Raw genomic sequence first — 25,378 nt, 5'->3', positions numbered from 1 at the left:
ATATCCATTGTACTACCACCTCCAACTCCTATCCTACCACCCATTCGTTAGCAGATAAACTGATTTAACGGCCCGGCCTTGGGTCTAGGCAGCTTGAGGGAAGAGTTACTTAAGTTGTCTTTGAGAATAGAGTCATTAGTGTCCAGTAGATGAGAATTTTTTCTCTCATGGCTTCTACCATCCATTTATATGTCTTTTGAAAATCTCTAGGCAAGAAAGATATTTGATTTTCATGTAAGCAGTAAGCTTCCTATCAACACAGATCGAATGTGACGTGTCACCAGGAATTTAATCCTAGAATTTTTCTGCCTCCTGTTAAAAATGGCTATTCATTGTCCTCCTTTCTGAAAAAGGCTTATAATTTCTCATTCAAAGGCTAGAAAAAAATTTAGTCAAAATTATTACCATATATATTACATTTTGCAAGAAAAATAATTATGCAGCGTTTAGTAGCTAGGCTTATGTTAAGTAATTTATTCTAATAAATGCTCTAGGTAACACTTTCTAGAAGACGTATAAAGTTATATATTGAAAGTTATGTGTTTGTTGCTTGGGACAACATACCTGATATTTGGAAAACTCTGTGGAAACATGGTTTAAGCAAAGATCATAGAGATAGTTTCAAAACATAGGACTTTCAAATGTATTTATTTGTGAAATAACAAATTGTAAAACATCAAAGAATGCTCATTCAATCTCAATTTTCTAGTGAGATTTTATAAAGTGTTATGCACATAAAAAAACCTATATTCATGAGAAAATCCAGGGTTTTGTTTACTGAATACATCAACTTTCTTTTAGGGAAGGTGTACATTAGCTAGATTTAAAGTTATAAATAAATGTATTAATCAGAAATAACAGAAGCAATATTTCATAGTCTAGGCTTTGCCCTATAGTTCAGTCTGATCAGGTGAGAGTTATTTGATTAGTAGGAGCAAGCCTTTAATGTAACAGAACACTTTTTTGTATACTAATTGACATGACTTACTACTTTGGTTAGGTGGTTTTCATTTGTTTTTCATCTTTACCATACCAAGGTCAGAGAAAGAGAGTCATGGCATTGTATATTGAGAATCACTGGTAAACAAAATGTGATTTATTAAGGCTAAAAAATTACAATCAAGTCGGCCCACACTGGGCTTTTTTCCCCATTATCATTTCTTGGCACTCAAGAGTGCCAAGAGTACAATGATGATATTATATTCAATAGTAGTTGCGTGTTTTTTACCAGATTGAAAGTATTATAACAATATTTATGGATCAGTAGGGTCATCAAAAGTTGTTTAAAAAAACAAAACAAAACATGAGATTTAGGAAGTTGAAAATTACCTACCTAAAAATATCTTAACTACTAGTTTCTCATAATGTTTTCTTCTTCGTTTTGATCTGGTTGTTGTTACTAGTAGCTTTAAAGGCAAAATGTAGCGTTCAGTATGCCACCCATGGAAACCAATGCTTATAATACTGTAGCCTTATGATAGTGCCAACAGGATCCAGATCTTATCAGATGATTTTCATGAGGCCGTGCTATTCCATGAGCACTGAATCTAGGTAATATTTATCCTATATGTGAGCGAACCTATCAAGGCCTCCTTTGGTTCCTTCAAAGACCTCATTGCTACACAGAAAGAAACCGTGATGCTCTCAAAAATTAAGAGAAATATTAGTATTTAGCCAATTTCCTGGGTTTTTATCCTTTGTTCTCCTGTATGTTATTCCTGTTTTTGAAAAATGTCTTTCGCATTTCTCTTAAGGAAATAGGTAGAAAACTGTCTCTTTGGAAAAAAAGACAACTTCTCCACTGAAGGCATTATTGTGATTACTGCATGGTCTTGAACCTGTGAAATACCAAAAACAATCAATGAAGCAGTAAAAACCTCCAGGGAGAGGCTGGTGAGGGGTTACAAGGCAGAGAACATCTTAGTCAGGTTTCTTTTCTTATTAACATAGGTGTTATTACCGAGCATCAGGCTCATGGTTTTATCTCAGCTTCTGTCTTTGGGGAGTTTTTTTTTTTTTTTTTTTTCTTTTAAAGAGGATAATGACAAAATTGCAAGCCCATCCCCTATTTGCAGGCCAGGTGGAGTGCTCATTTTCATATTAGAGCTTGTGCAATCTGGAGGGAAATTTGTTTTGTATTACTTGCGAGTTGGTGGATCTGATAAAAGCCAGTCAAGTGGAAGAGAGGCCTGTGTGAAGTAGCTGGCTCCCCTGGTGATTAGAATGCTGCCGGCGCTCCTCCACTCGGCTAATAGATTTCCCCAGCTCCTCTGCGCCAGGTGAAAATTTCCTCATTAAGGAGAATTTATTCCATTTCCTTTTATCATTTATTATTGAAGAGTAAGTGTGAGTGGAGGAAGTTTCAGAGATGACAGGGTAGAATTTTAAACAACAACAACAACAAAATCTATGCTGGAAATGGAAGGGAGAGAGGAGACTGCCTTGTATTGTTTATTCCACCGGGGAACCCACCAGGGACTCCCCACTGTAGAAGCCAGCCATGCTGTCTCACCATTAAAAGATGATGGCAGAGTGTGTAAAAAGTCTGCTGGTCTGGTTTTAAGACATCCTTTCCCCCTCTAAAATTTCAAACTCTCATTTTGTGCTGCTAAGTGGAAAGAAAGGAAAGATTAGGAAAAGGCCAGCATCGTAGGCATCTGATGTACTGTTAGGTTGTTTAGATCCCATTATGAATGATGAAAGTCTAACCTTTTGAAAAGTTTGCCCTTGAACTCTCAAAGCAAGGCCAGCTGGTAAGGGAAAAGTGTTTTATACGGAGCATGCTTTAAAGATACAGGTCTGAAATATGGATTTCATATCCACATGTTTGATATGCACATCTCAGATAAACATAAAATACTAGTATGCACAAATATATGTCAAATAATGGAAGGAAAATTGATGGCACATAATTTTAAATTGTGTCCTCCGGTCCAATCTCTGACTTGGTATGCTCCCCCCTTGGTTTACACTATGATGCAGAGCATTCCCTTGGAGGGGCCAAAAACCAGTTTTGAACTATACGTTCAGCATTTGTATTTCTTTTAGTAATTATTCTATTTTAAGTTGTTCCAAATTAAAGTTTTCATTTTCCTTCAGAAAAATAAAACTGGGATAGCCCTGTTTCTAAAACAAGCTTTTACCTAGGTTGATTAGGGTACATGTGAATTTGTCTAAAGGTTGAATATAAATGTCTTACCACAACAATTATGAGAAAGACATGATGGCTGTGTTAGCCAGTTGCATGAGAGTTTTCCAAACTGCATATGGAAGCAGCACGCTGTATCCTATGATAGAATTAATGTACACATTATGATCTAATAAAAAAAAATGAAAATAATTCCCACTTACAGCAGGAAAAAAAAAAGAGAGAACACCAAAAACTTGTTCTGCTGGAAGTTCTTTTTAGTGGATAAAATGGAGGGCAGCCCAACATGGGCAGAGAAAGATGTGAAGCATGTTTCTGAATCTCCACATTGTTAAATGAACTTTATGTTCACTCAAGATTATTCATCTTGTATTTGACTCCAAGGAGGTTTAACCTTATCTAAATCACTGGCCCAAAGCTAATGAATCGTGTCTTCAAACTGTCCCTTTTTTTATTTTATTACAATAGGACACGGAATAAGATTTTGTATCAGAACAAGTTGGGAATAGAGTCAGTATTCTTCTGTGTGTAATGACAGGCCTTCCAGCCTTGTGTTGTGCTGAAGCAGAGGGGAGGACAAGTGAGGGAAGTAGAGTCAGCCTGCTCTCTACCTTGGCAATAGAGTTCCCTGCAGAATTGGGTGGTGCTGAATGTGGGAGGGAGCGAACTCGTCCGTGCCTTTGTAATTGGCCTTGTGGGTCAGAATCAACATCTATCTTTCCGTGAAGAGGATTGCTAAATGTTTTGTGCGATATCTTGAACATGTCTAAAATGTAGAAATTTATAACCAGAATGACCACGAATGAAATAGAATCCAAATACATCACTTTGAAAAGACTAGGATCCCATCTACCCAATATTCGTGTTAAAGTTAAGGTCCGTGATTATGTTATTATGCTATTCTAATTTAACGCTCTCTAATTTTCAAGGCATTTAAAAATATCATGTGTTATTGATCTAGTTATTTGAAAATTGGGCAAAAGTTAAGCCATTTTGGGCTCATCAGGAAACTGTTTTAATAATAAGTTACTGAGCTTAAGATATGTGCTGTTCATGTCTAGCTTGATACATCTCTTTCAGAATTTTCACCTGATGTGATTTGAGAGCGTGTCTATGTAGAAATAGTTTTCACCCCCATTCTGTATCATTCACCATCATTTTGTATTATTCTCGCTCTTGTCAGATATCCCCTTAAAATAATCAAACCTCTCTGAGGTGGGGGACACTGGGGGGTCATTAACAATCTAGATAGTCTTAGTGACAAATAGCTTTTCTTCCCTGCTAAAGCTGTGCACAAAATTAATCTATTTTTATGCACAAGTCCAAGTCCATCACTCAGCCTTTTTTTGCTTTTCTTTTCTTTCTTTGCTTATAAGATTCTAATTGTATTTGGTGAGTAGAGGCAGAGGTATATTAGCTAGAGATGCCTATTCTATTGGACTCTGTGGTAAAAAAGAATAAGAGAAATTATGCATCTTTCAGTAGTAGAAAAGACGGCAGAATGTATATAAAAATGCACATTTATTGTATCCTTAATAGAAATGTGAGGAATCTAAACGGTTTATTTTTGTTCATTTAATAACATTATTTTTAATTTTCATTTAAAACAATGTAGCAACCTTTGAAGAATTAACTGATATAAGAAGGAATAAAAATAAATAAATACCAGGAAAGCCCTTACTAATAAATAGAAAAACATAACCAAAAAAACTAAAGATAAATACTGACTTCTGCTTATCTTTGGACTTAAAGAACTTGCATTTGTGATGCTATGTCCGTGGTATTAGTTACAGATGTGATGGTTCTTTTCTAAGCATGTTTCTTCCCTGTGTCTGGCCCACCGTTTTCAGGGTTAGGATTTTGGTCATTTACGTTCAAGTGGTTACTGTTGCAATTTAGAAAAGCTTATTTGTCAAGCACTTGCACTTTGAGGCTAAATGCATATTTGCACATAAACAAGTGAACAATTAGTTTAGGAATGTATCCTAGGCCGGGAAAGTGGAAATGTATGTTTCTAAAACAAATAGTAGCAACAACCAAAAGTTCTTCCTCGTCTACTTTTTTCTTGATTTTTGAGGGAAGGAGCAAAATTAAATGTAATCATAAGCCGGTGTTTTTCAAAGGCCCTCAGAGGCTCCTACTCGCCCACCCCCTCCTCTGAGCCACGCCCTCATCTCCATACATTTCTCTCTTAGTCCCTCTCAGGATACAGACACATTAATGGCTATTTGTGTGCCCCCGAATATACTCTGACCTCCTTGGATGTAGTAATTTGATGTTTTTTTTATCTTCCCATTATTAATATTAGTAGCGCAGGCTTGACATAGAGCACGTGTTCAAGTGTTAAAGCACTGGTGAGAATGACGGTGAAGATTGCTCTACCCCCAGCATCCCGTTCCCTGCTCTCTCTTTCCAACTATAATACAGATCCTTAGCACGTGCCCTACACCCGCCATGTCCACTGTTGCTCTCAAATTATTGCAAATGCAGTTGCCCTTGCCTATAGTCTACTAGTTCCTTCGTCTATATAGAGTAGAATTTTCTTTTTTTTTATTATTTTATTTTTTGTTTATTTATTTTTAACATAGCTTTCACCCATTTACTTAATCTATGTGTTAAGACATTTGTGATCTATACTTGAGAGATTTGACTTGTACCCTTGCAATACGCTCCATAAGTGTGGTCCCACCATTTATCCTCCCTCGATCAAACCACCCCCCTCCCCTTGCATCCTCCTTCCCTTCCCTCCTTCATCCTGGGCTATAGTTGTGCTTCACCTTTCATATGAAAGTATGAATGGTTATAAATAGGTTTCATAATAGTACTGAGTACATGGGATATTTTCTTCCCATTCCTGAGATGCTTTACTAGAAGAGTATGTTTTTGTCCCTCTACTGTCCTATATTTCTCAAATACAGCCTCTCATACTGTTATCCTTCTCTGACCTCACGTTGCTTATCCCTCCATAAAAGTTCTGAATCACTTTGTAATCACCTCGCTGTCTCAAATATTGTTTTGTATCTTCTCAAGCAGAATTGTCCTTGAGAAATTTCTGTGTTGGACCGTGTATAGTAGCTCACGCCTGTAATCCTAGCTCTCTGGGAGACTGAGGCATGTGGATTACCTTAGCTCAGGAGTTACAGACCAGCCTGAGCATGAGCAAGACCCTGTCTCTGCTTAAAATAGAAAAACTAGCTGGGCATTTGTGACAGACACTTGTAGTACCAGCTACTTTGGAGGCTGAGGAAAGAGGATTGTTTGAGCCCACTGGCTTAAGGTTGCTGTGAGTTATGATGATGCCATGGCACTCTACCTAGGGTGACAGAGGGTGACTCTGTCTCAAAATAAAAAAAAATACATAAAAAAGACATTTCTGTGATGATGAAATATTCTATAATTTTCATTGTCCAACGTAGTAGCCACTGGCCACGAGTGGCTAGGGAGCACTCAAAATGTGGCTAGGGTGATTATAGATCTAACTTTTTAGTTTTTAAAAATTTGAATTCAATAACTTTCAAATTTAAATAACCACATGTGCTAACCAAGGAGCTTCCATATTGGACAGCACAGTTCTAGGGCATATAAGCACAGGGCTTGGCACACACATTCGGTCAGTAATAGCATTTGTTATCAGGTTATATTCAAGAATTTGACAGGAAAATGTATTACCTTGAGGGAAGGCTTATCAAATGCTTGGGAAAATTAAAATTCAGCATTGGAATAAAAGGAGAAGGAATTCTATTCATTGGGAGAATGGATGCACTGATTTGAGACAGAAGAGAATTTAGGTGCAACAGATAAAGCAGAAAGGCTAGGAAGAGCGGCAGCCATGAATATCCAAACTCATACTGGTATCAGACAGCCAGAGAAATAGCCATTATATATATCAGCTTAACCCACTCTTCCCTAAATTCAAATATGAGTTAATTAAAAAAGGAAGATTAAAGATTAGAATGAATAAAATGCAATAGATTTGATATAGCTACATTTCACTAGCTGCATTCATGAAAATGTTTTTATTTAAGGCAAGTTGGATATTCAGGCAACATGCTGTTATATTTTAATCTCATTGTATTAAGTATCAAATTGTTATAATTGAATTTTATTTTATTGACTATGGCTTGAAATAACTGGCCCACAGGTATTTGGTTAGTGATGCTTTTACAGTAGTATTTGATTCTTCGGTCCCTTAACTCTATGTAAATTATTTTTGTGTGCAGTTTGAAGTCTAGTTATGAGCTGATTTCAATCACTTTTGTCTTTTCTGTAAAATGAAAATACTAGAGAGTTGTTTCTTTCATTTATATTTCTTCATTTATTTATATTCACAATTTATATTTATAATCATTTATATGAATATATAAATCACATCATTTGTATTTGGCCTTCACTTATGTATATTCATAAATATTTATTGAATGTTATTATGGGCCAGATAATGTGCCAGGCATCACGAGTAATCTGGCAAATGAACTAGATGTATTTTTTGCCCTCATGGAATTTAAATGTAGCAGGAAAGAGATTGATCAATGAATAAAAGTTAAGAGACATTAAAGATGTTAGGTGATTACTGCATGCAAAATTGTATTCTGACTATGTTCGTGGCTCATGTTCATCTAATGAAAAGGGCAGTTAAAAGCATGGGGAGATCAGTGCAGGGACAGCAAACTCAGAGGCTGGACATTAGCTGAACTTTAAAGGCTTGCTGGGGGCTCGGGGAGAAATTGGAAAGGTTAAAGGAATGCCAAAGGTGAGAGAATCCACGTGAACAAGTCTACATTATGGAAATAAGCATGGGAAAATGAGACAAATCTAGCTTGAGTGGAAATAATTATAAAACCACAAGATTATCTTCTCAACATAGATGTGTGATATCGGTTCATAAAGGACATCTCTCTCGGGAGGGTATCCAGTCCCACGTATGCTTGGACCCTCAGGTGAAGAAGATTTTCAAAGTGCCTGTGCATAAGACCTGGATCACAGCATCGGGGAAGAGGCCTGGGTTTGAAAATCATCAACTAGACATGCTTATTGGAGCCTAGGACAGTGGCTTCTCTCTACATCGAGAGAAGGTAGTCAGACTTAGGGAGATAAGAGAGGTAGAGCCTTGGGGAGAAAAAAAGCTACTAAGTAGTTGTTGTGTGTAATAAAGTAGGGTGAGTAGCAACTTTAATAGAAGCCAGGGGAGGTATCTTTAAAGAATGGAACCCCCAAATGGTCATGAGATGACAGGTTGAAGAAAATGGATATGGAGAAAAGGCTGCTGGATTTAGAGAAGGAGGTCCCTGATTATTACAAGTGAACAAGTGAACTTATTAGCATGGTAAATGCAGGTGCCAATTTTTTTAAAAAAGAAATAAGCAGGGGAGAGGGTTCTGAGGGTGTCATAGTAGGAGATCACAGAGAAGGTCAGCTTTGCAAATGCAAAAGACTTCTCAGAGGCTGGTGTAGTGTGTTATTTATTTGTGTATTTTTAAAAGATAAGGGCCCTAGACATGTTCGAAGGTGGACAATCAGGTGCCTTTGGTTACTTTAAGGGGGAATTGTGGCATTGGTCTTTATTGTTTGATCTCAACATGAATCTGTCTTTTTCTGTTAAATTCCAGTGAGTCCATTCCAGAAGAAACCCTCAAAAGGGCAAAGGAGATCGGGTTCTCAGACAAGCAGATTTCAAAATGCCTAGGGCTCACTGAAGCCCAGACCAGGGAGCTAAGATTAAAGAAAAACATCCACCCTTGGGTGAAACAGGTAAAGGAATTTCCCATTTTTTCTCCTGAGTTTCTGTGGTAACATGTAGGCACCAACTCAAAAAGCCATTCAGCAAGGAGAGGTGAGATTAGAGTGACTGTGTGTCCAATCAATGCCCAGGATGTCAACAATTTTATTCAGCCCAGGATTGATTTATGCTTAAAAGGGGGAGTTTGAAGGGATACCCAGATGCGACGATGAAAGCGTGTGTTTGATTTTCTCGGCCTAAATGAAAAAAAAGATCAAAATGACCTTTCTTCTGCTTTTTGACCTGTGTCCAAGTATATGTGTAATAAGAGAAATCCTTAGTGTAATAGAAGGGCTTGAAATATTCTAGCATGGTGGCTGACCCTCTTGAAAAGAATAGTTATCTCTGATGGCACTAACTTTTTACAGGGTAATACTTTATTTTAAGTGCCCCATCATTGTGGTTCATTTAGTATTCATTGTGATAGGGCTGGGCATAATGAGCTCATCTAGTATTCATGACAATTACATGAACATTCATAGGTGTGCCTTGTGTTTCTATATAGTTTTTTTCCCTTGGCCTTTAATGGAAAGGATGTCTTGGCTTAAAGCACCACCAGCTGCTTTTTGTCCTTTAAAATCATTGACTTTTCTCCTGTGCTCAGGGGGCCCATGCATACCTTTAGGTCTCAAGTTCGATGCTAAATATTTTCCACTCAGCAGTTATTATCCTTCTCCTTTCTCACCTGCCTTACACCAGCTTGCCCTGCCGGCCCCAGATTCCTGCTCACTAAGCTGAGCTACTGGCCCTAGAGAGTTGAATTGATTTCCAAACGGGTTCAGTGAGATCCTGTTCTCTGCTCTCCACCCCCCTTCCCACCATGCTTTATGGTATTTGTGTCATTTCATTGCTCGGTGCCACAGGTAACTTCAACCTTCTGCATTAATTTGCAAACCAACGACATCCTTACATGTAGGTCATTTTGCTCTGATTTTGGTTTTTCCACACAGCTTTTTTAGCCAGCTAGCTGGGTAAGTCTTCCCGGTCACCATTGACTATAGGACCACTTTGTCATGTTGATGAGAGGGACTACTGGAGTGATCCAATGGTGTTCTAGGTTGTATGTGGCTGTGTATTGGCCAACTGATAACTAGATCACATCACTGTTGGTTTTCCTTCTCTTATTTTCAGGATTAGAAAGCAAATAGAGTGTATATGTCTTTTCCAGTGTTTGTACTTGACAGAAATAGACATTAAAGGCATATCAATGGAGCACAAGAAAACCTACAGTTTTGAAAAAACATTTAATAAAGAAAGAAATAAAATCCTTATTTATTTGCTTATTTTTTAATTTATTTTCTCTTGCAGATTGACACACTGGCTGCAGAATACCCCTCAGTAACAAACTACCTCTATGTTACCTACAATGGTCAGGTAAGAATTGCCAAGCTGCCATACCCGGATGGATCTTGACTTACTATATGGTCCATGTTAGGGAATATATATTTTTTGCATCTTTGCTTATCAAAGTAATAAAAATGGCATTGTGGGAGTCAGATGCAGTGGTGTGTTTCTATACTTAGTCTTTTAAGAACTGCCTTAAGATAATTAAAGTAAACACGAGAGAAGATGATAAAGACAATGATTACATGAGCATAGGATTATGCTCTGTTTCATGACTAATTCAAAAATACTGAGCTACATCCATGTTTTAAAGGTTGATAGATCTTGTATAACTCTTTATACTTATGGGTTCCCAGAGACTAATAGAGGATGCAAATAAACTAGAGGAATAATAAAAAAGACACGCTTAAAGATGGGAAAATAGTTTAATTAAATGGAATAATAACACAAAACCATTTCCCCATTTTTCCCCCTCAGGAGCATGATATCAATTTTGATGACCACGGAATGATGGTGCTGGGCTGTGGCCCATATCACATTGGTAAAGTGAAAACTTATGTTTACATAGGACTTTTATGATTTAAATAGAACTCTTCACAAATGTTAATTCCATTATTCCAAGAACTATGCCAAATGCTATTAGAATTGAAGTTTTGCAAATTAGGAAACTATGGTTCAAAAAGATAAAACCCATAGGGTGGTGCCTGTGGCTCAGTGGGTAGGGTGGCAGCCCCATATACCAAGGGTGGTGGAATCAAACTCGGCCCCAGCCAAACTGCAACAACAACAACAAAAATAGCCGGGCCTTCTGGTGGGCGCCTGTAGTCCCAGGTATTTGGGAGGCAAGAGAATCACTTAAGCCCAGGAGTTGGAGGTTGCTGTGAGCTGTGATGCTGCAGCACTCTACCGAGTGCGTGATAAAGTGACACTCTGTCTCTAAAAAAAAAAGATAAAACCTAAACATATACAACTCTTTGGTGGTAAAGTGATATTCAGAGGGAGGTCTCAGCTACAAATTTCATCTCCTATCATTTCATCATGTCACTCCTTTATCATTTTCAACCTCATCAACTAAATTGAATCTCTCATTGGGTTCAAAGAACAGAATTGACTGTGACTTTTTCTCTTTTTACGTAGCTTTTCATGAAGACCTCCATTTGCTCAAGAAATTTATACATTAGCCAGAAATTTCCTCGCAGATACAATCTGTGATCTAACTTATTACTCTTGTTTACATCAAATGCAAAGATCTTATCTTATTGGTTCATGGGTAGAGCATTTTATTGAATATAATATAAACATACCAGAGATTGGGACATTTTTGCCCTACTTAATTAAAATTAGATATTTAATAGCCACTCAGGATCTATAACAGTTGCAAAGTATTTATTAAATGGACAGTGTGACCTTAGCCATCAAGTGTGTTTAATATATAGTCTCATCAAGGCAATTTAATGTGGAAATGTTAAAATATATGATTTGAATGTTTGTAGTCTTATTCTGTTACTGTAAGCATAGTTTATTTTAGTTTTTACAGTTAACTAAGTGCTTCAGAATATGTGACTTTATCAATTTGTACAGCCTTAGTTATTGCGTTAGTCCCTTTGTGTTGCTATTACAAAATTCCTGAGATGGGGTAATTTATAAGGAATAGAAGTTTATTTCTCACAGTCCTAGGGGCAGGGAAGTCCAAGGTCAAATGGCTGGGAGGCTCAGTTATCTGCTGAGAGTTAGGTTTCTGCTTCTGAGAAGGCACCTGAAACTCTGTGTCCTCCAGAGGGAAGGAATGCTATGTTCTCACACGGCAGAAGGTAGAGGGCAAAAAGGGAGCAGACTTTCTCCATTAAGCACTGTTACAATGGCATTAATCCATCCATGATTAAACAGCTCCTAAAGGCCCCACCTCCTAGCACTGTTGCTCTCACTGAGGATTAGGTTCCTAACACGTGAATTTGGGGGGGTACACTTAGACGATAGCAGTTATCTGAGGGTAAATATCCTCAATACCTTTTCCAGGATCTGGTCTTCTCCCTGGATCATTTTCCCATCCTTTTCCAAATTTTACCTAATTTATGCCAAAAATTTTGCATTACACTGTGATTCAGAGAAGCCTAGCTGGGCTGATAATCAAGTGTACGTTTACTTGACAGTGAGAATTAACATGGTACTATGTTTGGATAATATATTTTGACGAGAAATTTTTGGAGACAATGTTCTAATGCAAAAAAATTAGTACAAGGTACAGGACTTCCAGTTCCACGGTTTCCCCATAGAGGTGATATTCTGAAGCATGATTATACAGTACTTCAGATTTCTTTCTAGAAGGTCACTTACTCTGTATGGGGTGGCCTTGCCAAGATTGAAGGGATATACTTGGAAAGGATAGGACTTTTCAATAAATCATAGTGTGCCAGAGCTGCAAGCCCTTTCAGGGATCACTGGGTTTAGCTGTTAGACACCAGATTAAGGGCAAGGACTGAAACTCAAGTATTGTGATTACTGGATTAACTATTTTTATGTGTAGAGGTCAATATGTTCACTTTGAATTTCTTTTCAGTAAGTCAAGATTATTTTTATCATTAAAATTACCTTCCCTTGACACTGAGGTTCTGAATGCTTCACATATGGAGATTACCTATTGCAGAATATAGCAGATAAAACAAGCCAACATTTTGTTGCTGTTTAATTAGTCTGTGATTTCCTCCTATTAAAATAGTATGCATCATGAGTCTCAAATTTATATCTTGGAGTTTTAAAAATTGAATTGGAAGGCATTCGCTTCCTTAATGTGGACTGACTAGTGACATATTTATGCTTCTGTCCTGTAGCTTTAAGCTTGTCTCATCCCTTTTTCCATCTCATCGTCTCTGCAGGCAGCAGTGTGGAATTTGATTGGTGTGCTGTCTCCAGTATCCGCACACTGCGTCAACTTGGCAAGAAGACAGTGGTGGTGAATTGCAACCCTGAGACTGTGAGCACAGACTTTGACGAGTGTGACAAACTGTACTTTGAAGAGTTGTCTTTGGAGAGAATACTAGACATCTACCATCAGGAGGTAAGAAAAGAAAAAAAAAAGATATATGCAGTGTCTTCTTCATATATGTGTATTTATGAATGTAGATTTGCATTGTAATTCACCTTAGGAGAAAGAGCTGCCAATGTCTCCCATTGCCTAATTTTATGGTGAAACTTAAAAAAAAAATAAATCACTTTAGACTTATTTGAGGTCCTGGCAGAGGATGAGTATTTTTCATATAACATTCACTTTTTATTTCCAAAGCTTTAGTTTTGAAAACTGCTTGGTAACAAGTGCCAACCTCATGTTTACTAGTACAAGATGGCCCCTTATAAATATTTTGCAAAATTGGTCATTTAGTCATACAATAAACAGACTCGTTCTTGTTCATGTGATACAGTTTAATGGTGAACGGGTCCCAGTAGAGAGTCAATTGTTCCCAGAAGACCAGTTAAGTTCTAGCTGCACCAGATGAAGCTGTTAGTCTTCAGTGTAACATCACTGAGTCCATTTGAACTTTTGAGTGATTTGGTTTGTTTGCTGCCTTCACTCACGGTTGCCACTCCATTCCCACTCCAGCATTATTGAGTGCGTCTTCATTGAGCATTCATGCAATCACAGGTTCCTGTAGGTCTGTAGAACAAGTTAAATCATCTTACACTTACAAAAATAACTGCTGGAAAATTTCAGAGTGGTGTCCAGAAGTTATGTTTTTGATGTCATTATAGTTAATTCCTTACCACAGATGATAACTGCCACAGAAAATCATCCTTGTGTGTAAAATATGGTCACTTAGAGGGAAAAAGGGTACTGAATTGAAGCCACAATTTTTGAATTCTAGGTTTTTCTTGAAGCGTCATTGACTTTGCAAGTTACTTAAATTCTCTGTCATCTTTTTTGTTAATTAATTACATGAGTGTAGAAGCGTGCTACTCACAGCTTCTATGACTTTAACATGGAATTTATAATTGAAGTCACAGTGTCAAGTATAAAATATAGTACACTCCTGTGATGATTTTACCATTATAAAGAAAAATGGACAAACTTAGGGTGGACGTATGATCATAGCTGTGTATTTGAGCCTAGCCTATGAACCTTTCAATAATTTCATTAGGTAGAGTGTACACATTTTTTATTCTTTCTCTAACATGGTTTTTCTCATGACTCCTTAACATTCTTTTCACTTACATAAGTGGGTGTTGAAACAGATACATTCCACGTTTTTTGAGCACCTTGTAAATGCAGATCCAGCATGATACCTCTAAAAACAGGCCCCTACCTTCAAGACATTAATAATTACACTGAGATCCATCATATAAATATGTGAAAAATCAAAGGCTCATTTTAAAAAATATTAAAAGGCATTATAGGCAATAGCAGCAGGCATTTGAAACATAATTATTTTCCTGTGAAATGGTTTGAGGGGAAATTAGAAATATCCTTGACTGCTTTTATATACAGTTACACATGGCTATTAATAGGACCCTTTTACTGTAACTGAAGTCAGTATGATACAAAGAAATAGGTTGGCCTGTCTTTAAAACAAATTGGCATTTAAAGTATAGTGTTACTATATATCATGAAGTAGTTTCAAACGCCCTGTTGAAGAATATAGAATATTATGTGTAGACAATGGTACTTCTGTAACAAATCTGAGTTAAGTGAACAAAATAATGACGGACATCCATTAATGACAAGCAAAACCCACTAAAGAATGCGTGACTCAAAACAGAAATGGAGTCCATTTCTAGCATTTAGTTTAATTGTAATTAAATATTATCCTGTGATCCTCACTAAAATGTAAACCATCTTTTACTGAATTGTAAATTACTTAAATATAAAGCACGATCATTCTCATTGGCAGATGTATAGATAATGGAATTTTGGAAACTGGAGACAATCCATGAATTTGAAAAAATCAGAGCCCTTTTTAATGAGGCAAATACTATTTCTGCCAGTAAGATAAATTTTCTCACGTTGCATTTTGTGTATAATACCATGTTTAATTTATTCATAAAACAAGTGCTGACCAAAGTGACTAGTGGGTAGGAGAAGCTAAGATATTCTCATACATTTAAAGTTTTCTTTATAATTTTTTACTGTTGAAAATAAATTTGTTGTGTGATTGCAACTTGAATATCTTTTCAGTAATATTCTGGTGGTGTGTTAGCTAGTGATATCAGGTTAAAAAAATAGAAAACTGGGGCGGTGCCTGTGGCTCAAAGGAGTAGGGCGCTGGCCCCAAATGCTGGAGGTGGTGGGTTCAAACCCAGCCCCAGCCAAAAACTGCAAAAAAAAAGTAAATAAATTTAAAAAAATAGAAAACTAAGATAGGTAAAAAAGATACAAACAAGTCTAGGTAAGATCAATGGAACCTTGGGAACCTAACTGATGACTTCAAGCCTAAATAGTTTAAAAGTCTGTGAAAAAAATATCTGAGCTTTAGAATATTTTATTTCAGTAGAGTACTTTGAGTAAGTCAGGAATAATTGATTATCTTGATGATGATGACTTAGCTGTTAGGGATCCCAGGTTCTGTCAGGGTGTCCCTATGAGTTGGGGCCAATTTTAAGCTGGACTCTTCCATGAAAAGGAACTCCATTAACTTCATCCTACAAACATTGTCTTACTGAATTCCTTCTGCTGTGTGGGCAAAGCCTGGTTGTACTAAAACATTCCTGTGGACATGATACGTCTTACTGGTGGCGATCTCAGATTCTGGAGGTCAATGAGAATTTGGTCTACCTCTTTTCCAAAAGAATGTTCTAAAAATAGCTTTTCTTTTTTTTTCTCTAACATTAACCACTTCTGAAACCAGCCGGAAAAGTAGACTTAGCTTAAGATTCAAATATTTGGCAAACGACTTGAGTGTAACTGGTTTGCAATCCATAGAACAGAGTTCACATAAAATCTCTATATATGTATTTGCTGGATAACCAGTGTGGGCATATCACTTTACCTGCATTGAGTTTTAGTTTCCTTTGCTGTAAAATGAGAATAATAATAATAATCACCTTAGAAGGATATTGTAAAGATTGAAACAAATAGTCCAAGATATACAGCAGAGTCCTCAATAAAGAGTAATAAAGATTAAAGCTATTATCTTACTATTGTTTTGAGAGTTGTTAATTTCTTGAAAAATATAAATCAATTGAATGGAGCCATTTTGAAAAATATTGATGTGTTTGTTAATTAAGGCCTCTTACTTCAACTTTAAGGTTCTATTGAGTCCCATTTGGCACCAACTCTTTCTCATAAGTGGCTACTTCTTCTTTAACTTTTAAAAATTACATTGAAATAATTCAGATGAGACTTTTTGTAGACACTCAATTGAAGAATTTCTTTTTCAGCCTCAGACACATTAGTAACACTGCTAATAAACCAAAAATAATAAAAAAGTGATAAAGAGAATGATTCTTTTTAAAGGTTTTATAAAAATGTCTATTGAATATATTTTGAAATGATGATAAAAGTAGCTTAAGTATACTTATAAATATGCAAAGTAGTGGATTATTAATTTCAATACTGTTTACAATGCCTTTAAGCAACCAATTGCAGGGTGTTTGTTTAGGAAGTACTATAATTTCTCTCATCAGAGAGAAATTAGCTTCATCACTTATAAGAGCATTTCAGAATGACTGTAAGTAATGACAAAATATACTTGGCACATACATATCATTTCAGCAATTCTACTAATAGTCATTAGTGGGTCATTAGGGCAAACACAAATTATGTAAAACTCGATGGCCTATCAGATAATATAATATTTTTGATATTAATAATCATGTCTTTTAAAAATACACTGACAGCATAGAAGACCTTCTTTTTTTTTTTTGAGACAGAGCCTCAAGCTGTCCCCCTGGGTAGAGTGCCATGGCATCATAGCTCACAGCAGCCTCCAACTCCTGGGCTCAAGTGAGTCTCCTGCCTCAGCCTCCCAAGTAGCTGGGACCACAGGCACCCGCCACAATGCCTGGCTATTTTTGGTTGCAGCCATCAATGTTGTTTGGCGGTCCTGGGCTGGATTCGAACCTGCCACCTTAGGTGTATGTGGCTGGTGCCTTAGCCACTTGAGCCACAGGTGCTGAGCCAGCATAGAAGACCTTTAATATTTATTATCTTATTTGATCTAACTGGCAACCTTGTGAAGAAGGCAGGTGTTATTTTAATTTTGTAGGGAAAAAAACTGAATTTAGGTGAGGGCAGAAGAAGGTTACACAGAGAGACCCAAGCTTGAAAGGGACTTAAAACTGCAAAGGCAGTTCCCTTCCATCTCACACTGGTTCACCCTCCCTTTGGGATTTTCTAGGCTAATTTGTTTTTTATCTTGCAGTTTTGACTGCTAATAGGAAATTTGGTTTTAAGCAAGGAAATCATATAGTACCCAAACATTGCAATTAAGGCACAGCTTGTAAAGGAAACAGTAAGGAAATAGGAACTAAAATCAGTGACTGGGTAGTACAGACAGGTGCCAAGGTTGCCACACAGGAGAGAGAGTGGTGGATCAGCTCCCCGAAGTGGTAGATGGAATTTAGAACAGACTTAGTTCAGGGCGGTAGAGGCAAATAAACCAGGGAAGAGAGGAACAGAAGCAACAGCCAGACAAGCAGAGAGTTTGCTGGTGGGAGTCTAGCTGGGGGAGGATAATGAGTAGTCCTCCTGAGGCTGAGAGGATGATGATAGATAAGACTAGAAAGTTCTGGGTGTCCTTATCCTGTAGGCAATGAAAACCATTGGCGAACTCTCAGTACACTGCTAAAGTGATGAAGCAATCTTGTGGGGTGCTTAATCTGTGTGTGAGGTGCTGGGGAACAGGAGAGGAGAGTGCTGGAGGGAGATATTGGTACCAGTTTAGGAAGCTACAACAGTAGTACAGGAATTAATCCATTATAGGATGGAGTACAGGGTGAAAATCAATTGTTTTCCCAATTGTCGCACATACTCATGTCACAAGTGATGGTCATGTGGAAGTTTCACGTGGATTTTGACATTCAAGTACCTGGGACGTCAATACCAAGGATGTATCTTTCTTCATGGCATAATGTAATATTATCCATTGATAGGGATGAGACCGTGACAATCAGGTTAAGCGCTGTCAGTAAGAGCGTGAAGGCTATGTTAGCACGGTTGTCCATGGGTAAGGAAGTACTACCATGGCTGATAATATATAGTTCTTTTCCAGGCGTGTGCCGGCTGCATCATATCTGTTGGGGGCCAGATTCCAAACAACTTGGCCGTCCCTCTGTATAAGAATGGCGTAAAGATCATGGGCACGAGCCCTCTGCAGATTGACAGGGCTGAGGATCGATCCATCTTCTCAGCAGTCCTGGATGAGCTGAAGGTGGCTCAGGCACCGTGGAAAGCTGTTAATACTTTGGTAAGGAGAGAAACAAGTGTCTCTTGTAACTTTTTTTTGTGTGTGTGTGAAGAGTTGTAACCTGAATGTTAACTACTGGGGATGTTAACTACAGGGCAGACAGAATGTACCATACTTAGCAAATTTACTTTAAAGTTGCTGTTTTTCTATGATCACAGTTAAAGGCTGATTATAAATTAATAGCAGGATTCTCGTTGAGATTCAGACCATGAAAGGATGTTCAAACCATTTTTGAGCTAGATTTGGTATTTAGAATCAAAATCAAGAATATATATGTATTTCAATGTCCAATATACATTTTGGTAGTATCTTTTGAGAAAAAGAATAAAATGTTGCAATATTGTAGGACACTATGGATCTAACGATGTCATTCTGCAATTTTGTTGTGTATTTTAAACTATTCATACTTTTATCATTTCTGGTTCTATTAATTAGAATGAAGCACTGGAATTTGCAAAATCTGTGGGCTACCCCTGCTTGTTGAGACCTTCCTATGTTTTGAGGTAATACTGTATATTGTGTTCCAAAACAATGATTTGGAAATAGGGGTGGGTGGGGATACAGAAATACACACTGTATGCTATTAGCATTAGGCTTCTATGTAGTAACTTGTGAAATCCATTGACAATTCTTAAATCATCACCAGCAGTCTGAGGATCAATGAACAGACCCTCAGCTTAAAGCTTCTCTTTAGGGATTGGCAATAGGAAGAGACTAGGTTCTGTATCTAGAAGCATTAGCCCTGCCAAACCGAGGGAGGATGGTTTTACAATATAGAACATTAAAGAACTCACTCACACACACAATTGGGATAGAGCTCTCCAGTATCTGTCTTCTGACACCCCAAACAACAGCTTATCTTTGACTATTGCCAGCCCCTTTGGATAGAGCCTTTGTTTTACAATTTTGAGTTTCTGAGAACAGATTATTTTTTAATAGATGCATCGTAATGAGGAACAGGGACAGTGAGGATCTTTTGTATTAAACTTTGAAACCAAGTTCTATCATAAAGGAGATGTTGTGAATTATCACTTATTTTCTTCAGATGTTACCACATGTAAGGAACCACTTCACTGAACAGGGGATAATAAGAGAAACACAATTTGCTGTGCACAATTTGAAAGTGTAAATGGAATTTGAGATGGGAATCCTTTAGAATAATGAAAAGTTTCAAATGAGATGGAAAACTTTCCTTTTCATTTAAATGACATTTTGTGTAAACCACCGTCTCATAGTACTCCTACTATTAACGTATATTAATTGAAATGACAAGCTCACGTTTAAGGAAGGGTTGGGAAGAATAGCTTTGACTATTTCTTTCTCATTTTTGCTATGACGATCTTTGTTCCAGTTTCCTACATCTGAATTATCAGTGTTATTGCTTTAGCCTTCCTCTCTTAAACACATAAAGCCATTAAAGGCTCTTTATGCAGAAATCTGTGATTGAATGAAAAATTGGGGAGGTGATGGATACATTAATTTGCTTGATTAAATTTTTATGTAATGTATACATAGATCAAAACATCACGTTGTACCCCATAAATACGTATAATCATCTGTTAATTAAAAATACATTAAAAAATAAAAAGATAAATTTATAATAGAGTAGAATGGGTAAAGAAACGCTGCTTGTTAAAAGGGAAGGGGAAGTGACATTTTATCTCCCCCCTTGCTCTTTCTGCTCATCCTTTCTTCCTCCACCCGTTCCGTTTTGAAAATGTCAAAATTCAGAGAAAATTGATTTTAGATACCATTATTTTCTGCATAGTTATAAGGAAATGCACAGTTGACAAAGTTGCATTCGGATATTATCTTTTAAATGTGCAAATATTACTAAAAAATTGGTTCTCTTGCTTGTAATCTGGCTGAGCGAGTAGAATAACCTGCTTTCACCATGCACCTCTGGGTTAAGATCAACGGTTGCTAATCAACTCGGTCGATACAGGGTTAAAGAAATTAGGTTTGGGGCTGAATCCTGTTAAGATTTAAGAATCAAGAGAAGGTTAAAGAGTAAATCAGAAAGGGCCAACCTTGGAGAAATACAGTGGCTGGAGGGGCCGGGTTCCCCTTCAGGCGTTATCACACGTCTCACCCTCTTTCTCTTCAACATCAGTCATTTTATACTTGCATCGACTGTCCTCTGATTAAACGGAATAAAGCCTCAGTTTAGAGTAAGGCATCTCCTTATTCATCCTTGTCTGGAACTAGAGGTTGCCTGGAACTGTTTGGGAATCAGTCAAGTCTAGCTCACTAGCATGACACTAACCTGATTTTTTCCTCTTTTCCAGTGGGTCTGCCATGAACGTGGTATTCTCTGAGGATGAAATGAAAAAATTCCTAGAGGAGGCCACGAGAGTCTCTCAGGTAGGGCCCAGTGTCTGCCGAAAGGCTTTCGCTTCTTTTGTTGATTGCAACCTTATTTTGTATCCCATTCTCTCTCATCCAATGTTAGGATTTGTATCCCATTCTCTCTCATCCAATGTTAGGATAAGCTTTCATCCTTCCTCCTTCTATCCACTGGACTCCTACATATGAAAATAAGAAAACTCAAAAGCGTTAAATTATAATAAGAATCTTAGGAGTCGTAGAAGAGGAAGACCTGTGCATATTCAATTGAAATAGACTTATATGATTTTAGACTCTAGGAGTGAAGGGATTAGCGCCCCTGTTTTCCTTATGGGTGAGACAATGGTCAGATTATTCCTGGGATTCCCAGCCTCAAATGCGCCCAGCCAGCCTCACTGTTAACCAGTGAATGCTTTCCTGATTTTTAATTTTCACACCTGGGAAATTTGTCCTAGTCAAAACTGCCACTTTAATAATAGGTCCCCTTATTCAACTATTTTTTCTTTGCTTATTTGGCATATTCCATTTGTGAGTTAATAAAAGTGTTTATGATTTTTGTAGTGACTCAACCACCTTCCTCCACTGCCCACAGCTTTTACTTTCTCCTTCGGTGTTACCTCAGTGTGATCCATTTAAGATTTACCCAGTGGGGTTATTGATCTGCGGTCCTTGTAGTGTAAAGCATAAAAGTAATGTTTTCCTTTTAAAAGCTTTCAAAGCTAGTGGGAGAAAAAAAGAAAAACAAACCAACTCGTAGAGAAGAGTTTGATGTTAGGCAAGTGGAATTTCGAGGGAGCTGATGAGTAAAATCAGAGGAATCTCTAAGAGGAACAAAGACGTGTGGACTCATCCTGCACACAGCAAGCTGGGTCATCTTTTGTATGATTGCTGCTGCCCAGGGATGTCTGGGAGGTGAATAGAGTAGATAAAGAGTGAGAAGCAGCAAAAAGTGTAAAAAAAGAAAACCAAGTGTATTTTGCATTCACGTTTGTGGGAATGTCAGATAACCGAGGAGGGAATCTTTCTACTGGGCCAGTTTTTGAGTGCACTCGGGAGGGAGAGACCACTGGCCTTTCCTCTGCCCTGTTCCCAGCGAGGGCTCCTGCCCTGCTCCCCTGTTGAGAAGCCAGCAACTCGTCTCACATGAGGGATGATGCAACTGTCCTCTCTGTTCTGTCTGGAGCACTAGATTTCATAGGACTTCTACTCAGAAGAATATTTTGAAAAATATGTGGTTTTTTTCTGGTAGCATGAGGACCGAACCCATGGGGAACAAAGGTTAATAATATAGATGTCCTGACTGAATACTTTCTGGATCACTTCTCCTCATTAAACTACAGCAGAATCTGGGATACTCAATTCAATGAACTTAGAGTAAAAGAAGCCCCCATAAAGCATTCATCTGTTTACGTATTCATTCCTGGATAGCACCTGCATGGAACCCACTTCAGGAGTGGCCAGGCAAGGCGACTCATGCCTCTAATCCCCACACTTTGGGAGGCTTTGTCTTGACCAGGAGTTCCAAGCAGTCCTGGACAACATAGCAAGATCCCTATCTTTACTTTAAAAAATTGGGGGTGTTCTAGCTTCTTGGGAAACTGGGATGGGAGGATCAGTTGAACCAAGAAGGGTGAGGTTATGGTGAGCTATGGATGGACCACTGTATTCCAGCCTGGACAAGCCCGTGTTTCTAAAAAAATAAAATTAAAAAATAATAAAGAATGATAAGGGATCTCAAACAGCCAAGAAAGGAAGGACATCTGAAGATTAATGAAGAAAAATGATTATACAATTGCAAATGTCATAATACTCTAGAAGGTAGTATAAGGCAAATTAATTTTAGATAATGGATTTTATCTTCTGCCCAATAAAACCAAAATAAACCTAGCACTCTGGGAGGCCAAGGTGGGTGGATCACCTGAGCTCAGGAGTTAGAGAACAGCCTGAGCAAAAGTAAGACCCTGTCTGTACTACAAATAGAAAAGCAAGCCCGAGGGTTGTGGTGGGCGCCTGTGGTCCCAGGTTCTCAGGAGGTTGCATCAAGAGGGTTACTTGAGCCCAGGAATTCGAGATTGCTGTGAGCTATGACACCATCCATGGCACTCTACCCAGGGTGACAGAATGAGACTGTCTCAAAAAACAAACAACCAAATCCCTCGCCCCAAATTCCAAACAAAATGCTGCTTTTCTTCTAAGATATTTCACAATTCTCCTATAGAGAACTGATTGAGGGAGTTGTAGTTTTTGGAAAAGGTGAGGGTAAGAAGAAAGACGGAATCTGAACCAGTAATAATGTATAATCATAGAAACAATGGAGAAATATTCACGATTCTGGTAGCAGAGGAGGAAGCCACCTTGTACTTCCTTTTCATTGCCCTCTTTTCCCAAGATGGCCTACCCGCCTATATCTGACATTTCAACACTCCTGTTCAGTCTGCTGAGCACTTAAAGTTGGACAAAGACCCTCCGCCTCATTGCAAGCAGAGAACAAACTTGTCCTTACAACAGAGATTGGCTAATGAGTTTATGTAGTATGCTTAGCCTTGAAGTTTTTTGCAAGTATTGCCCTGATATTTACTTAAGGGATGTGATTTATTTGACATCATACGTGTAATTTTACCTGATTGTTCTGTCCTTCCATTTTCCCTGGTGACAGGAGCACCCAGTGGTGCTGACGAAATTTATCGAGGGAGCCCGGGAAGTAGAAATGGATGCCGTCGGCAAAGAAGGAAGGGTAAGTGCTTTATCCCTCTCTCTCTTATTCCTGCCTCCCCATCAGTTTTCTTTTCTTCAGCAATCTTGAAACAGCCACAGGTTAGAATCCATGAGTTCTGCAAAACAGGTCTCTGTAATAGTGAAGGAGCTGCTCACTTAAAAAAAAAAATCCAATTCCCTGACAATTCAGTCTGTGTTGTAGGTTTCATGTTTCCTGTGTTTCATACGGTTCAGATTTCTCTTTGATGGTATTGGAAATTAATTATCATCCTGTACTCATGGTTCTTTTTGAATAGACTTTCTCTCTTTTCTTTTGTCTGTAGTTTTCCTTTCATGTTTCAATAGATATTACAAAAACATCCAATACTTTTCTTTCTGAAGTTCCTAATTGAATCCCTGGTTTTTCTTCTTTCTTCATTTCTCACCCTTCTCACTTTTCATTTGGTTAATAAAGGCAAAAGCAAACAGAGTCGGGTGGCCTCTGATAATAACGTAAAATTGGCCTACCGTGGCACATCTTGTGCTGCTACTCTAAGCAGTGCCTCCGACTTCAGGGAGGAATGAAAATGTGAAGAATGTTTGGCTTTACTTTGCCAGTTGTGTTAATAAAGTATTTGTGATTTATCTTGAGATATAAAAAACATAGAAAGTTGTGTTTTAGGAAGTCCGTGCCATAAAAAGTTAGCCTTCATTTTCTGCTTTGTAAATACTTCAGAACACTACTGAGGTGTTAAAAGTTCTTTTCATTTTTCTCCCTTTATCAGATTAGCAGTTTGGGGTAGGTTTTGTGTATTTTTTTCATTGTAATGGTGTCTACTTACCACGAAATCATAAACTCTTGAGTTGAATGCCCCTTTAGAGACGATTTATTGCAGCGCCCCACCCATGAGACAGGGATTTCATTTTGTAGCATCTCTAGAAGGTGGTCATTCGCTTTCTTTTAAACTCCTTGGTGATACAAAGGACAAAATAGTCTAAGATTATATACTGTGACTTTTTTTATTTTTATAAGTCAGATATTTTCTATCTTGATAGAAGTTCTGCTTCCCTGAAACTCTCATCTCTGCACTCCTGAGTTTCAGAGCATAAGTTTAATGTCTCTCCTGTTTCAACATTTTAAGTATTTGAAGATTGAGATATAAAATAAGAGGAATGTGATTATACCTATATGGAAGCTGAAAGTGTTAGACTGGTTTAGAGACAGTTATACTTTTTCAAAATATTGTGCTGGTAAAATAATGCTGGCCAGTTGGCCTGATTTGGCTCTAGGTTGCCAGAACATGCACTTGCCCTAAACTTCCCAGACATTGACCACTGCACATCATCCTGTACACTCCCTTTTGAAAACATTCCAGATTATTCCCATAGTTTTTAAACTCTAATATTCAGAAATGGGCGTAGAACTTCAGATATGACTATCCCAGAGCTTAGCGTGGTGCAAGAATAAATACAAGAATAAATTATCCTTTTCTAGACACTGTACAGAAAAAGAGCCCTTATTATACATCAAGTGTCATACTAGGTACTTTCTATGTTCTCTTGTATCCTTCTAAACCCTCTGTGAGACAGTAACCATTGTTATTCCTGTAACCATTCCCGTAACCATTCTAAACCCTCCGTGAGACAGTAACCATTGTTATTCCCGTAACCATTCCC

General features: G+C 37.8%; 1 protein-coding gene across 1 annotated transcript in view; it reads left to right on the top strand.

Moving 5' to 3' along the window:
* The window catches only part of CPS1 (carbamoyl-phosphate synthase 1), a 115,448-nt gene that overhangs the window by 67,567 nt on the left and 22,503 nt on the right, over window positions 1–25,378 (top strand). The window contains exons 22-29 of the mRNA XM_023510373.1: window positions 8,755–8,896; window positions 10,233–10,298; window positions 10,746–10,809; window positions 13,142–13,323; window positions 18,467–18,661; window positions 19,097–19,164; window positions 20,950–21,025; window positions 23,664–23,798. Coding sequence (XP_023366141.1) covers window positions 8,755–8,896; window positions 10,233–10,298; window positions 10,746–10,809; window positions 13,142–13,323; window positions 18,467–18,661; window positions 19,097–19,164; window positions 20,950–21,025; window positions 23,664–23,798 — 928 coding nt within the window. The remainder of the gene's footprint in view (window positions 1–8,754; window positions 8,897–10,232; window positions 10,299–10,745; window positions 10,810–13,141; window positions 13,324–18,466; window positions 18,662–19,096; window positions 19,165–20,949; window positions 21,026–23,663; window positions 23,799–25,378) is intronic.

This window comes from Otolemur garnettii, unplaced genomic scaffold (genome assembly GCF_000181295.1).
Source record: "Otolemur garnettii isolate 467f Iridium unplaced genomic scaffold, OtoGar3 scaffold00013, whole genome shotgun sequence".
Classification (NCBI taxonomy): domain Eukaryota; kingdom Metazoa; phylum Chordata; class Mammalia; order Primates; family Galagidae; genus Otolemur; species Otolemur garnettii.
Note: the sequence above shows the minus strand (reverse complement) of the source record. Positions and strands in the feature narration are given on the sequence as shown.